A 15985-nucleotide genomic window follows, 5' to 3' on the forward strand; every position below is an offset into this window, starting at 1 on the left:
CTCTTTGCTGACTACGCACCTATCTTGGTATCTGGGGCCTGGAGATTTTTTCCTTTATAGGAGTGCAATATGCAGAAGGAAGTTTGCCACTTACACTGAATATCTTGCTACCTCATTCTTAGATTAAAAGTTATTTTGAAAATATCTACTACAGGAATGCTTTGCCTTGTTTCAAATGAGGTATCCCTTAGTTTCAAAATCAAACGATTTGTAGAAATATTTTTCTGGAATATCTAAAAGATAAAAAATAAACCTAAATAGCCAGGAAAAACATGAGATTAAATAAGGGCAGTGGCTGTCATGGGAATTTTACAGTGAAATCAGTTGATAAACAGCAGCAAGAAAACCCAAACCAAACGAACAACAAAGAATGTTTTTCTCTGAAGTGAATGTGAGGTTTATGAGTTAATTTGTGTTTACAAGAGTTGGGTTTCTGATTCTGATGTGTCTGAATCTCTAAACACGAAGACACTGGAGCACTGACATAGAGAGATTTCCTCCATTTGATTAAAAGCTGAAATGTACCTGCTGTTTTTTTCCTGTGCAATTGTGGGCGGCAGGAGGGGAGTGAAAACAGTAATACATCAAAGCTATACTTCTTTACTTTTTAATGCATTTTGATGTCACTTGGGCGAAAGTGTAAAAAGTTAGCACCGATTTTTCTGTCTCCTCCTCACCATGTTTGTAACTTCATTCCAAAAGACAAAAAAAGGGCCAGATTTCTCAAAAATGTGCTCTCTGGTTTGCAACCGTGTATGTCAAATTTCAGCCCAGAGCAAACTTTTATGGCTGAGTAATAAATCCCCGAGGCCCAGGGTTCCTAATGGAAGTGCTGACACAGCCCTAACTATGATGCAGGCGTGTGAATGGCGCCACGGTGAGATCTGCTAGAGATTCTTTCAAAAGTTTGCAAAATACTGTCTTGCTTAAAAAAAAAGAAAGAGAAAAACCCAGAGGGTTTGATGCCAACATAAACATGGTTTTAACCCATTATGTGCTAATTTGCAGAAAAGCCATTAATGGAGAATAAGGCACACAGTGCGGCAGTCACAGGAAATGTTCTTTCAGATTCCTCTTTGACTTCACAGGGCTTTAATCAATTCCATGAAGCACGAGCAACGGTTACAACTGGAGGGTGTTTTTGCCCAGAACGTAAGGAGGAGGATGCTTTCCTCTGCCAGAGAAGACGCTTAGGAGACTTTAGGAGACTGGAGCTGAGGGTGAGGCTGAGGGGGGATCCAGGCCGAGACGCACAGAAACACCCCAGCGCCTTAGCACCTGGCGTATTTTAAAGGATGTTTGGCAAAAGGCAAAAGAGGGCTTTCAATCGGAGCTGACTTCCTTTGTCCTTTGCTGCACCTGTGAGAAAGACAGGCTACTCGCCAGCTGTTTGCACAAAGCTGTTTCTACTAGAAGTTGAAATGTGAAGACTCTTCCATCTTGGGCTCCCTCGGGAAACCGTGGCCCTTACCCTCTGCGGACGCTGCTGTCACACTGCTGAACTGTCCTCCTGCCCTCGTTCCCACTCCAGGAGAACAGGGACCCTCCATGGGATTCTTGCATCTCTCTTGCTATTTCCACAAATTCTGACGTGCCTTGTGGGGCCCAGGCAACCGTGCTCCCCTTTCAAAGTCACAGCTGTGGGAACACGCAGCACAGAAACCCCAAGGGTACCCCATCGGGGGTAGGGCCCAGTTGTAGACCCAGGCGCTGCAAGGTAAGACTGCTAACGAAAATTGAGCAAATGATCATGCAGCACGTGCTTTGTGCCAAACACCTTTCCACACTGGCCCATTTGAGTGTTGGAAAAGGAACCTTCAAGGGGCAGACACGTTTGTGTGCTCCATGAGCAAACTGAAGCCCACAGAGGTACACCAGCTACGCTGTTCAGAAGTGATCACATAGCAAATCCATGGCAGAGCTAAGGCGCCACTCTAGGTTGCCTGGCTTTAGGGCCTGTGCTTTTTCCTCGCTGCCCTGCACCAGCGGATACATTCCTGAGATTGCATAAAACAAATCAAGTCACACACCTCCGAGGTCCCTCATCATAAGACAGTCTTTACCAATTAAGAAAAGGGCTTCATTTAACTCCATGTGACATCCATGCAAAACTTGAACTCTAAATGGATGTTATCTGCAATAGGTATTGGGGCTACAGTAATTTTTCTCACGAGAGACAGGGATTGCAGTCAGTATGGGTGACCAACATGCACACATTCCTACTACAGTCCCCAGTGTCAGCTGTATACCACATACCCTGACAGAGCCACAGCCATCTTTAACATTTACAAATCAAATTGCTTTGAATTAGAGCTATATTAATCTACACTTGGACACTCTAGGAATTAAGGAAGAGTTTTTTTTCTCATCTACACTCAGTTATCCTTCATCTGTCAGCAAGAATGACAATTTCAAAATTCTCTACCTCAGTGGGCTGAGAATCCCAAAGTAATACAAAATTAGATTTGCAAGGAATTGTCATTAGGGTGGCATTGTGTTGACATGTACTGGCTTTGGATTCAACTCTAAATCTTGATGCATGTACTTCAAAATTATTTATCCTTGAGTAAGTTCTTGAACTTCTCTCTTCTTAGTTCTCTGTTGGCAAAGTAGGGATAATAATAATATCAGCTTCAAATCGATTCTATGAAGAGTAGAAAATATCTGTAGGATGCTTAGGAGAGGGTCAAGAATATGGTAAGCCCTTAATAAGCCAATGGAACATGAAAGAAGCTGTTCCTCCTTATATGGGCAGAGCTGTGAAGAAAACTTTTGATAGTGCAGTTAATAATAATGATCACTGTTAACGTTTCTATGTAGATGCCATGAAAAAAACTTTTCAGTGTTAATAAAATAATTATGTCTACTTCCCTTTGCTGCTATGATGAGGATATATGGTGGAACGAACTACATAATGTGACAGTTGATAACATGTATCATTGTATCACTATTTAGTAAGAATTTTATTGGATTTGTTATGCAGTTGCAAGTGGTTTGAATTTTCTTTGCTTGTAGCAGTTGAGAAATCAATGATTCTTGCTTTGGAGGTTACAGATTGCATTGCTAAATGTAAAACATTGACTAATGATAGAAAACTTCATATAAAAGACATAAAATCAATTTTTACTTACCTCTATCATCTTTTGCACTGGTAAAAAGAACACAAAGTACTAATAAAATGATTGCTCAATGCATTTCCCCCAACATACCTTCCTTCACCTCCTGTTTTGGGTCTTGACTTTCCAGTTCTGAGTCGTGGCCAACTTTAGGTTCCACCATTTCCTCATCTTCTTCATCCTCTAGAGAAAAGAAAGATGAAAAAAAAATTGCAATATTTTCTTCCCTTCAAATCAAAGCCTTTGGTTGACAGTGGGAGGTAGGGATAAAGGCTACAGCTCCAACCATTTAGGGCAACTTCTAAGTAAATCAGTCCACAAGGAATGCCCAAGATAGATATTCATGAATCTATGAATAAATTATTTCCAAAAGGGGCCTCTTTGAAAGGCTCCCCACACTGCTGAGAAAAGTGCCCCGGGTGGGCACCTGCTACGTCCGACCCCAGGCCCTCCCCACGTGCAGTGCCTTGGAGTTGCCTCCTTGACCTCTGCAGCTTCTTCAGAGATGGCCCAGGCACAGATCTTAAAATGTTTCCACCTGGCCCACATTCTCCACAGGGACACCTGCTGTACAGATGACTCATTTCCAATTTAATTCTCACCAAATTAATTTGGTTTTGACCTATAGAAAAGGGTTAAATACAGGTCTGACCCCAGGTCAAATGCCACTGGCAAGTAAACAACGAGGGGTAGCCCCCCAAAGTCAATGCCGTTGTCTGGGAGAAAGCAAACAAGCTAAAATGGCATTTACACATTTGGGGCAGCTCATGCATTAATGTGAGTTTAATGAGCACTCACACATGGACCCAGTCAGCTACTCTGCCAGATGGGAGTGTGCCCTCCTGCCCTATGCAAATGCAAGCACATTCTCTCTCTTCTCTCATCCTGCTTTTGAGAGGCTCCTTTCATTATAGAGCACTTGCAAAACTCAGCCACAATGGCAAAGATTTAGGAAAGAGTCAGGTGTCCTAAGAAAACCCAGCGTATGGGAAATAACATGATAGTAAAAATTAAAATTTGTTTTCACAGTTTTTGAATGTAGCATTATGTTCACAGTAGGTAACTGATTTCTTTGGTTCAAATGGAGTTTAAACAAATGACTTCACTTCTGCTCTACCACATACAGTCATTCAACAAATATTTATAGACTTTCTGTAAGATCTTAAGCTTGATGGACAGTCCTGTTCTCATCACTGCAAATCTTCAGATTTAGAAACTCAAAATTTCAGTACCAACTACTTACAGAATACATTATAAATCCATTATTAGGTGCCCAAATAAATCTACATGGCCAGAAAAGCAATCCTAAAAGTTCTGATAAGATTTTCAGAAGAAAGATAAATATAAAAATAGGGAGGTATAAGGTACAACATTTTAATTTAAATATTACACCTTTAATAAATGTGGCTTCTCATTGGAATACAATATTCTCTATGCCTGCACGTACATTACGGGAGACAAATCTTTTTACTTGCTAACCCCACTATACACATATTATATGTGAAGATATTAAAAACCTCTTCAAAAGTCCTAAACATAATATGCACCTTAACATAAGCCACCTTCCTGATACAAGGACCTAACCCAACGTCCAGTGAGGACCGGCTGGAGAGAGACTCCTCTTTTAGTAAGATGTGGATGTACAGGCAATTTTCAAAAACCCATGCATCTGCAGCAAAGTGGCTCCAGCTCTAAACCTTCTAGAGTTTTCTGTACATCTACAAAGGAAATTCAGACACCTAATAAAAAATAGAATTAAAAGATACAAGTAAATTTATCTTGTATAAAGTTTTGAAGTTCTTGTATAGTTTTTTTCCATAAGATACATTTTTCATGAACATCTTGAAGACCCTCATATGGGTGGATTTCAAAATTCTCTGGCACCCAAATAAACTTATCTTTTAATTCCATTTTCCAGGAAATTTTTAAAGCACCACTTGTCATGGATTCAGCAACCATGCCCTGACATGTGAGAGGTGAACAGCAGAGATATGAAGATGTCAAGTCCAGTGTTACAGGTTTTATTGTGTTCCTCAAAACTGATACTGTGAAGTCCTCACCCTTAGTACTTTAGAATATGATCTTTGAAAACAGGGCCATTGCAGATATACTTAGCTAAGGTGAGGTCATACTGCAGTAGGTGGGAACCCAATCTTATGCAACTGCTGCCTTTGGAAAAAGCAGACATCCAACAGGAGAACATGATGTCATGATGAAGGCCAAGGTCACGGCGATGTTTCTACAAGCTGAGCAGCACCAAAGGCTGCCACGAAACCACTGGAAGTGAGCGATAGCATAGAATAGATTCTGCCCCACAGTCCTCAGCAGGAACCAAGCCTAGGACAGCTTGGTCTCAGCTTTCTAGCCTCCAGAACAGTGAAGTGTTGTATTTATGTTGTTTAAACTGCCTGCCTGTGAAACTTTGTTATGGTAGCTATTATTAGGAGTCAAGTAAAACTGGTAAGTGCATTATCTTCTATGACTTTATAATCTAGTAGAAGGGACATAGGGATACTTGGGGTAGCAACAGGTCCTTCACTTATGTCATCTAATTTATCCATCAGAATTTAGTACCTTGAACCCAGTTTGATAGGAAGAAATTGCATAAAGTTCATGGAAAAATGAATTGAAAGCTAACGCACACTTTCCATGAACTTAGCGAAGACCCAGTGTCAAGAAGACACAGTCATTCCTCCCCACTTTCTCCCAAATTTCCCAACCACACTGAGCTTCCAGTGTTGTCTGGTTCTGCCTGCTTTGGATCTGGGATCTTGAACCTCTAACCACAGCATGATGTGAAACAGAAATGCCACACGAAGGGAGGACTGAAGTACTCGTGGGTGTGGTGTTGAGTTGCAGTGTCAGTGGGGCTTTGTGGAGGTTCTTCGAGGTGGACAACACGTGGCCTCAACAAGCATCATAGGGAAGCAAATGTCAGTTTCAACGACATTTGAAACTGACATTCAACGGGGAGGAAGTTAGGAGTCACACCCTTGAGAGCCGTTTGCCCACAATGGATTATTTTATTTAGAAAAGATTGGCTTATTTTCTTGATTTTGTGTTATCATGTATATGCTACATTCAAATTCCAGTCGTATATTCGTTCTGGAATCCACTGCTCTGAGATGTGGCTTCACGTGTAGCATTAATTCCTCCAGCTAGAAAGATTGACAACTGGAGTGGGCGCAGCACTTCAAGGGCAGTGATCAACCTTGGTGTCAGGTTGGAGTCCACCACTTGCTGGTTGTTCACTGGCTGAATTAGAATTATAGTTCTTTCTTAACACACAACGCAGTTGTAAAAGTAATCAAAAAAGAGAATTGATGTGAAATTGCATTTTAAGCCACAAGACAGTTGGAAATATCCATAATCAGAAATCTTCAAGCAACCTTTGCCTTCACATATCTGTCTACAAACATTGATTTACTATGCTTTGTATGTATGTTATATGTTGTGGACACACAACAGAGAATAAGACACACAAAAACAACCACCACAAACAAATACATAGCAAAATGTAGTTAGTGTCAGACACATTCTGTGGGGGAAATGTAAGGTAGGAAAAGGTGATTAGGCATTCTGGCCAAGTCGGGGTGAGTCTCAATTTAAAATAGTAGCCAAGAAAAGCCACCCTGAGGTGACATCAGAGCAAAACCTGGAATTAAAGGAGTTGTGTGCACATCTTAGGAAAGTAAGACTAATCACAAGTTGATTCTGTCTTCTCCTAATGCAAACCCAGAAGATGTAATGGATCAAGATCTAAGTTCCTGTGTTATCATAGATAATAGATGATAGGTGAACATTGTGTTTTCATTAGAGTCATCTAGTTTGTAAATTTTTATCCTGCAGTTCTCAAAAGTGCAGTCAGTTTTAGCAAATGACTTTGAATTTGTAAGCTTTTTAAACAGTGTCAAATTCTCATCTTTCCCAAATATAAAGTTTTTATTTTAAACATTAATTCTTGGGAGAGTAAACAGAAACATCATGACAGAAAGTCACCAACAGCTTACTGGAAAAATATTATTCCATGGAGGGCAAGGTTATTTAAAAAAAGGGGTTAGAATTGTGATACAATGCATTAGTTTATGCATAAAGATATGTGGGCAAAACAGCAGGTTATCTAATTCCTTAAATAGAAAATCCTTCCCCAGAGAGTACATTTTTGATAAATATTTTTTTCTTTAAAAAAACCAACAAGTATTTGTTGTGTTTATAGTATGTGCAAAGTCCCAAAATGAGAGCCTGTGACTCATGGAGAAATTTTTTTAAAGGAACCTGCCCTTGTAAAGTGGTTACGAACCAGTTGTAGGTATTAATTTTTAGTGGCCACAGGATTCTTTGTCTATCAGCCTTTTAAGGACATAAAGTAAGTGTTTCGGGGGATTTGCTAAGGGAATAAAACACAAGAGAGTGGTTTGTTTCTCTGCATACTGATATGTTTGCCTTGCTCAGCAAAGAGAGCATATTTTTCTTTTAGACCCTGGTTTCCTTTCTGGTGCAATTGGAATTACTTCTGTTGAAACCATTTTCAAAACAGTTAAATAACTTTAAAGAAAAGGATTTATGTAGGCCCTCTACAGACTACTGATATATGAGTTGTGCCACCAGTTCATACCCGGTTACATTTCCTCTGAGATTGGAGGGAGGGGAAAAAACTTACCACCCATGTACGGTTTCCTGTATCCGAGTCCACACAAGAAATTAAACCAGTGGCAGAAGTTAATTACCTGTCAGTCCAAGGGCTAATTTCAAACAATGGCATCTTTTAGACACATTATTTTATTTAGCACCCGTATTCTGCCGTCTCCAATTGCTGCATTCATTTCCCCTGGATGGAAAAAAATCTCTGGTAACCACTGTCCTCTTTCTCCAACACTTTCTCAAGGTCTAAGAATGAACAGTTGCAGGTTCTGCTGCAATCACATCTAACATGCGTAGCACTAGGCTGGGCCCTTTGCATGAGCTCTGGAAGGGTGTGTTTCTTCTTTTGGTCTGCAGTTCAGACTGCAGCCAAAGGGGCCGATGCGATGAGCCCCAGTCTCCCACTGCTGACATACTTGAAAGGGAGTACAGTACAACATTTGCCACTGGCTGGCCACACAACGTCAAACCGCCCTTCTGCTTGGGGACAGCGTTCTTGGAAGTAAACAGGCTAGACCCTAATTTTCCTGTTGCTAGTCTCCTGGTGACCAGGACGCAGGCAGGGCTTGGACAGTCCCACTGGATGCTCCTGCAGAGGCTGGGTCTTTGGAGCCTGAGAGGCACAGGGGACAGTAGGGACTCTTTCTGGGCAATGTGCAGTCAAAGCCTTGGTGCCCCGTCTTCTGAGGTCCCTGCCTTTTCCCAAGCCTGTTCCTTCTGCTCCTGTTGATTCTGTAAGCACCAGACTTCCTTCCAGTAAACCCCACTAGAGCTGGTGTCAGCACCAGAGTTCCTTCCAGTAAGTCCCAGTGGAGCTGGTGCCTGCTACTTGGAACCAGAGCCCTCAGCAACACAGGGCGGCCCTCTGTGAAGAGAGAGGCTTGTGTTTTACAAGGTCACTGGGTTCTCACTTTCCCCAGCCCTCTTAGGGCCTGCAAAACCCAAGGCTAAGAAGGTCTCAGCTCCAGGCCAGAGTCGCGCTGTTCTGTGCTGACATTTCATGAGGGGGCTGTGACTCCTGCCTCTGCCACCCTGGGAAGGCTGCCAGGTGTGGGGAGAAGGGAGGCAGGGAGCAGGGGTGGCAATTTCCCTCCTGCCTTCCAGACCCCAAAAGGTATTTTGTTGCTCCCAAAAGGGGGATGCACGAAGCAATTAGCACTTGACTTTGAACCGAACAGGCCAATAACTGTAAGAGGCACACTGACATTGCATACCACTGAGAAAGGTGATTCCTGCAAATTAATATAACATCAATTCAAATGGGACAGATTGTGCGTTTTAGAGGCTATGTGTTTGGTCTGGAGACTAAGATGCTCACACCTCGTATCAGAGTGCCTGGATTTGATATCCACCTGCAGTTTCTGTTTCCATTATCCTACTAAATGCAGACCCCAGAAGGCAGTGGTGATGGCCCAGGGAACTGGGATCCTGTCACCCACTTGGGAGACCTGAATTGAGCTCCTGGCTTCTGGCTTTCAGACTCAGCTCAACCCCGGCTATTAGAGGCACCTGGGGAGTGAAGCAGCAGATGGGAGTTCTATTTCTCTGTCTGTCTGTCTGTCTGTCTCTCTCTCTCTCTCTCTCTATATATATATATACACACACACACACACACACATATATATATGCCCCTTAAATAAATACTTGTTTAAACTGAGAACTTTAAAATGACTTGTATCTTTTGAAAAGAAAAGAAATCAGGTTCTCAAAGATAAAAGGGATGGCAAGGTCAGAGGGGCAGTTCTTAAAAGTTATCTCCTGTGCTGCTGTCCATGAAGATACCTGAAGAAACACAAGGGCTCTTCCAAATGTTTGTGGAGAAGCAGAATTAGAAGATAAACTGATTTTGGTGCAAAAGATGTTGAAATCCATGGCTAAGTTTTCCATGAACTCTTTGAAGACCCCTTGTATGGGTGAGTTTCAAACATTTTTGTATGAAAATAAAGTTATCTTTATTGAGAAATTCCTTATTCATTGTTCACTCCCCAAATGCCTACAACAGCTGGGGCTGAGCCACATTGAAACCAGAAGCTGGGACCTCAATGTGAGTCCCCCGTGTGGTGGCAGGAATCCGGGTCCCAGAGCCATCAGCACCCGCTCCCCCTCAGGGTCTGCGTTACCAGGAAGACGGAATCAGGAACCAGGAATGGAGCCTGGACTGGAATCTAGGGACTCTGATACAGGACGTGGGCATCCAGCAGCATCCCAGCAGCTCCTAAATTTACTGTTAATTCAATTTTTCATGAACTTTTTGGAGTTCCCTCGTATAAAGTCATGTCCTTTTTTTTTTTTTTTTTAATCAATTTGCTGCTCTGCACTTAAGAGCAAGTGCCCTAGCCCCTCTTATAAAATTCCATGTATGGAAATTTCAGGTGATTATTCTTAGAACATAATTAAAATGTTTAAGCAGAAAAGCAATGGCTTCATTTCTCAAATTTTATTTTAGATTAAAAAGTTCACGTGAAGGCACTCTGTAATTCTGTCTTTGGCTTCATCCTGTCTCCTATCCTGTCCACTTGCCCACGCTGGGTGATATTTACACCCCTATCTTCCACTATCATCTGCTATCTGATGTCTCCAGACTTTGTACTGGACATCCCAGTCCGAGGGTCCCACAGGGACCTCTTGCTTGGCATGTTCAAAGCAGAGCTCCAACCTTCCCCTGAGGCTTGCTCTGTGGACTGCATTTTCTACTTTTATCTTGCTCTGTGCACATGGAATCACCCACTGGACACCTGACAGCCAATTCTGAGTCTTCCTTTGTCTCAGAACTCTAGAAGGTCTAAGTCCTGACAATTCCACCTTGGGAATCGGACTCTAACTCACCTGTAACTCTACTGCCGGTTAGCATGTAGCTCTAGCAACCTTCACCTTCCTGGAAAGCCTGTGTCCCTCCACAACAGCACATCTCAGTCCACTTGAAGTTGGGTTTGTGCATTGTTTCTACAACAAGGTCAAAATCTCTCAAAGACCTACTCTTAGTGTCATCAGTGTCAGGTACTGAGACTTGCAATATCAAAACAAAAGATTATTTTGGAACTTGGTAAAGTATAGCACCATGCAGGATTTTATTTTTTAGATTTATTTATTTGAAAGGCAGAGCCAGAGAAAGACATCAAGAGAGGAAGACCTTCCCTCCATTGGTTAACTCCCTACAAGTCTGCAAGGAAGCCAAGAGTCAGGAACTCCATCTGGGTCTCCCACGTGGGTACAGGGGCCCAAACATTTGGGCCATCATCCACTGCCTTCCCAGGTGCATTAGCAGAAAGCTGGATTAGAGTTGGAGCAGCTGGGGCTTGAACCCAGCACTTGGATATGGGATGCCAGCAACACAAGTGGCAATTTAACCCACTGTGCCTCAGCACTGGCCCCCATGCAGGGACCTGAGTGACATAACAAGTTTGGACTTCATTCTAGAAATCACTATTCCACTTTTAGCAAACATACCTCCAAGGCACTGATGATGCTAAATATGGCTTTTCAAAGCACATTTATCCCTTTCCTAGGCAGTTCTTTGTGCAGATTCTGGCACGTCCTCTCTAGGGGAGGCCTGATGCTAAACCAAAGACACAATGGAGGCACTCTGGTGGCCACAAGAGAGTGGTCAAGCCTGGAGTCAGGGAACACATAGGACACAGCTACAGTGAGCAACAGATGATGAGGCACTGGCCTCCACTGCCTCATTGCCAATGGGTGTGATGAGTTGGACTATGAATTTAGACATGTATTTGTATAGGAGACAGTGAGGGCTCTCGTACAAAGCTCACTCAAGTCGCCCTATCCTTGGACCAACTGTGTCCAGCTTGCCAACTTTGCTGGGTGTCCACAGAGAGCCACCTTCCCAATATATATCACAGCGGCCAAAATAAAGTATAACGTGCACCACTGAATGCTTACACAAACCAAGGTGAACGCCTCTCTGCTTTAAAAATATGCAGGAGAGACATATTTTGTGGGATTTTCAGTAAGCACTTTGTTAAATATACTACATGCTAATATTTAAAAAACCTTCACTTGCTGGTCTAGAAAAATCTGGCCAGAGTAAAGAAAACATACATTTCTCATCGTACAGAGCGCTCCTGTTAACACTCCAGGCCACATCAGTTCTCTCTTAAGGCTCTAACATGACAGTACTTGGAAAGTTTACTTCCTGATGGAATGTCACCCAAGGCATTGCAAATAGGAGGAAATGAAAGAAAATATTCAAAATGAGAGGGAAAACCAGAGAACAGTACTTTTTTAGCAGCTGCTTCTGAAACTTGCAACGGCGCTGATATTTAATACGTGGGGCACTGGGTGTGCATTGACTTGGGTTGGCCAGCTTGACTGAAAGGACAGAGATGAGAGCTGAGAGAGAAGACAATGCCTTGCCCAGGGACCCACAGGCAGGAGTCTGTGGACAACATCAAATGTTTGGGCCTAAGAGGGCTTCAGAATCCTCGCCACCCCAGCTCCCTTATCTTTAGCTGTTCTGTTTTTCAGTCCTGTACCTTCCACGCTTTCTCAGACAGTCATGGATCCTTCAGCCACAGGAGAGGATGGATGGGTGAACTCACCCCGAAAGATCAGACAAGAGTTACTGAGAAAATTCATCTCTAAAGGCAGACTGCAGCTTTCACAGGAACTGGAAGATGAGATATTCCGGAAGAGCACAGCCAGCCTCCAGTCAGTTCTCTGCTGTGTGTTTTCATGAGCAAACATCCCCATTGCAGAAAGCAGCACGGCCACCACGCTCTGGGAATAAGGCCTCCGTGAGTTCTATAGGACACAGTCTGTGTGGTTATCCTTGGCAGCCCTGATTCTACACACACACACACACACACACACACACACACAGAAATACATTCCTATCTCCTGAAAAATGCCATGATGGACTGCAGAAGGGACTTTGAGCTCTTTTTTTCAGACTGAAGTTCCCTTTGCGGCCTACATCGTCTGCTGGACAACTCCATAGCCCTCCCTTTGCTTCCAAATGTGCAACTCTGCAGTTCCTCTTCATGGAAACCTTGCTGATGAGAAAGAAGACTGGAGTCCCAGGGATAAGGATGGCAGAACATTCAACAGGCAGCCATGTCCCACAGGAAGGTTCCTCAAGCTCCTCAATACGCAAACGGTCTTGGGTTAGGTTAGCCAAACACAGAACATGATTCTTCTTTGTACAGAAATGCTTCCTAAGGAGAAAGCAAATGTCATCTCTAAGGATCCTCAGTACTAGGTATTAATGCTAGGTCAGTTCTCACGCCAGTCACTGCACAGACGGATCGTTTCCCTCTTCCCTCTTCTCTAGCTCTCCATTTGACTAACAGGATCAAATCTTATCAATTCCTCCTCTTTGTTTGCCCTTTCTCATGCATCTCCCTTTATCCTCTCAATTTCAACTCCTCTTTGATTAAGATCACTACAGTCTTCTATGTCATTTACTGTCATGGTCAACTAGCTGGTCTTCCTACCTTTAGCCTTTGCTTACCCTTGCCACAAACAACGCTGTCAGATCAATCCTCACTTTTTAAAAAAAGATTTATTTTATTTATTTGAAAGTCAGAGTTACAGAGAGAGGTAGAGATGGACATGGAGACAGAGATGGATATGGAGAGAGAAAGGGGGAAGGAGAGGGAGAGGGAGAGAGAAAGAGAGAGCGAGCAAGCTTCCATCTGCTGGTTCACTCCCCAAATGGTTGCAACAGTTGGAGCTGAGCTGATCTGAGCAAGGAGCCAGGAGCTTCTTCTGGGTCTCCCATGCAGGTGTAGGGGCCCAAGGACTTGAGCTATCCTCTGCTGCTTTCCCAGGCACATCATCAGGGAGCTGGATCAGAAATGGAGCAGCTGAGATTTGAACCAGTGCCCATATGGGATGCCAGTGTGGCAAGCCTGGCCTTCAACTCACTGCACCACAGCACTAGCCCCAGGTCAATCCACTTAAAATAGAACTCTGTTCACATCAGTTTCTTCTTGGAAATATTTGATAGCTTTCATTATATGTAGAATAAAATAGTTCTCTGGCCTGGTCTTCAACTTATCTAATGTCTGATTCCAACATGTGCTTCCTAACTAAATTACTTCTATTGCATACACACACTCACACACACGCATGCATTTAGTCTACCTGCACCAATACTGTGTGCTGTACAAATTCCCACACCCATCAGCTGGACTCTCTCCCTCCCTCCACAAATCTGAGCACTTGCTACATGCAAAGTGCTATTCTAGGTGCTGGAGATCAAGCAGCAAACAATATAGGCAACATTTCCTGCCCTTGTGGAGTTGGCAATCTAGTGGGGCGGGAGATACTAAGCCAGATTACAGAGTAAACATTAGGTTAGAGAGCTGCAAAGGCTAAAGACAAAGCAAAGCAGTGGGAAACGATGTGTGCAAGGGAGGGCCTTACGGACAGGTGGCATCTGAAAACAAGACTGCAGGAAGTGGAGCACGAAGCCTTGGGGACACCTAGGGGAGTACACCCTGAACAGAGGGAACAAAAGTACAAGGACAGCATTGAGCTTGGAGTGTTCAAGGCTTCAAATATTTCATCTTCTCCAAAGGTAAAATCCAACTACACGGGGCAGGTGTTTGGCACAGCTGTTTCGATGCTGCCTGGGGTGCCTACAACCCATATCAGAGTCCCCCATTCAAAGCCCAGCTCCTCTGCTTTAGATCCTGCTTTCTGCTAGTGCACACTCTGGGAGGCAGAAGGTGATGGCTCAAGTACTTGGGTCCCTGTCACCCACGTAGGAGGTCTGGATGGAGTTCCAGGCACCTGGCTAATGCTCGGCCCAGCTCTGGCTGCTGTAGGCATTTGGGGGAGTAGATTAGTGGACAGAAAATCTCTCTCTCAAATAAAATCAGCTTCAACTTAAGAGTTGATTGGAATACCTGCAGAGACCCAGCCCTCTCTGCTGTACACGTGGGAAGGGATTTCTCCTGCATCTTCACAGCACTTCCACTGAGCATCTTGGGAAATTATTTTTCCACATCAAAAATTATATTTTAAGGTTGTGATGTGTATCATTCTCTATCTACTGAACTCACATTAACTGCAAGTAGGAATGCCTCTGTATACTATGAATTGTTCTCTCCACCAGTTTCTTGGAGTAGGATCAATTACCTATTTAGAGCTCTATGTTCCAAAAAAGATGTTGAATAAATACTTTTTTTAAAAAATTTTAATAATCTCCCTTCTTCCCTGGAGTTCTAAAACAGGCATTTTCTCAGTGGTTTCTTCTCTGTTTCAGTTGGATCCAAATCTCCTACCAACTCCCAAATTTTAATGTTTCTTTCTCTGAACCTCACCAGGCCTCACTATTGTTGACAGTGACCCTTGCCTGAATTCACCAGCAGGCTCCCTGCCCTCGCTGGGAGGGCCGTGGTCCCTTTTCTGTGTTTGTCTCCTGTCCTTGCCACTGGTCACTAGGTTTCGCTGCCCACTTACTCTGTGTTCAGATCTACTCCAGACACCATGAGGAAACAGTAGCATTGACTCACTGAATCCTATATGCCAAGTTTCGTGGTAAATGCTCTATGTGCATCAGGCTACTCAATCCTCATAATAACTCACTGAGACAGAAATGATCAACTTTACACAGGAAGCTGGGACTTAGAAAGGGAAGACCATCCGACTAAGGTCAATGGGCTAGAGGAAGCAATGGAGCCAAGAACCAAACCCATGTTTTTCCAACTCCCAAACACCTCCAGTTTACTGCTAAACTGTACAAAATAGTACAAAGAGGAAAGGGGAACTGTCATTGACATTTATGGGTTTGGCCACCCAGAATCCACCACCCCACTTCTTGAATTAACAGACCCTCTATATTTTGGTGGACATATCCCTTCTCACTGCCTGCTAAGAAAATACTTCTTAAAACTCAGGGGGGAGACTTGCATCTGAAGCAATGGCTCAGCAAGTCTAAATCTCAGTATTCTTCATTCTGTTACTACATTGACTATGAAATAAACTTCAGAATGGGACTCAGAAATAAACTTCTGAGAATGGAGGTGCAATTAATAATTAAGCTGTGTAGCAGGCAATCAGCCTACCCGTTAAGACACTCATCCCACTTCAGAGTACCTGGGTTCAATTCTTGGCACTGGATCCTGATTCCAGCTTCCTGTCAATGCAGATCCTGGGAGGCAGTAGTGACATCCACATGTAAGACCTGGATTGTATTCCTGGCTCCTGGATTTGGCTCCAAACCCAGCTCTTGCTGTTGTGGGCATTTGGGAAGGTGAACTAGC

The 15985-nt window shown here is 43.3% G+C and overlaps 1 protein-coding gene across 4 annotated transcripts in view; it reads right to left on the bottom strand.

Moving 5' to 3' along the window:
- The window catches only part of DYNC1I1 (dynein cytoplasmic 1 intermediate chain 1), a 330192-nt gene that overhangs the window by 126531 nt on the left and 187676 nt on the right, over positions 1-15985 (bottom strand). For all 4 annotated transcript variants that reach the window (XM_051852963.3, XM_051852961.3, XM_051852964.3 and 1 more), the window contains one exon: positions 3210-3299. In XM_051852963.3, the coding sequence (XP_051708923.1) occupies positions 3210-3299 (90 nt within the window). The remainder of the gene's footprint in view (positions 1-3209; positions 3300-15985) is intronic.

This window comes from Oryctolagus cuniculus, chromosome 16, assembly GCF_051225735.1.
Source record: "Oryctolagus cuniculus isolate XC-2025 breed Fujian yellow rabbit chromosome 16, ASM5122573v1, whole genome shotgun sequence".
Taxonomy (NCBI): domain Eukaryota; kingdom Metazoa; phylum Chordata; class Mammalia; order Lagomorpha; family Leporidae; genus Oryctolagus; species Oryctolagus cuniculus.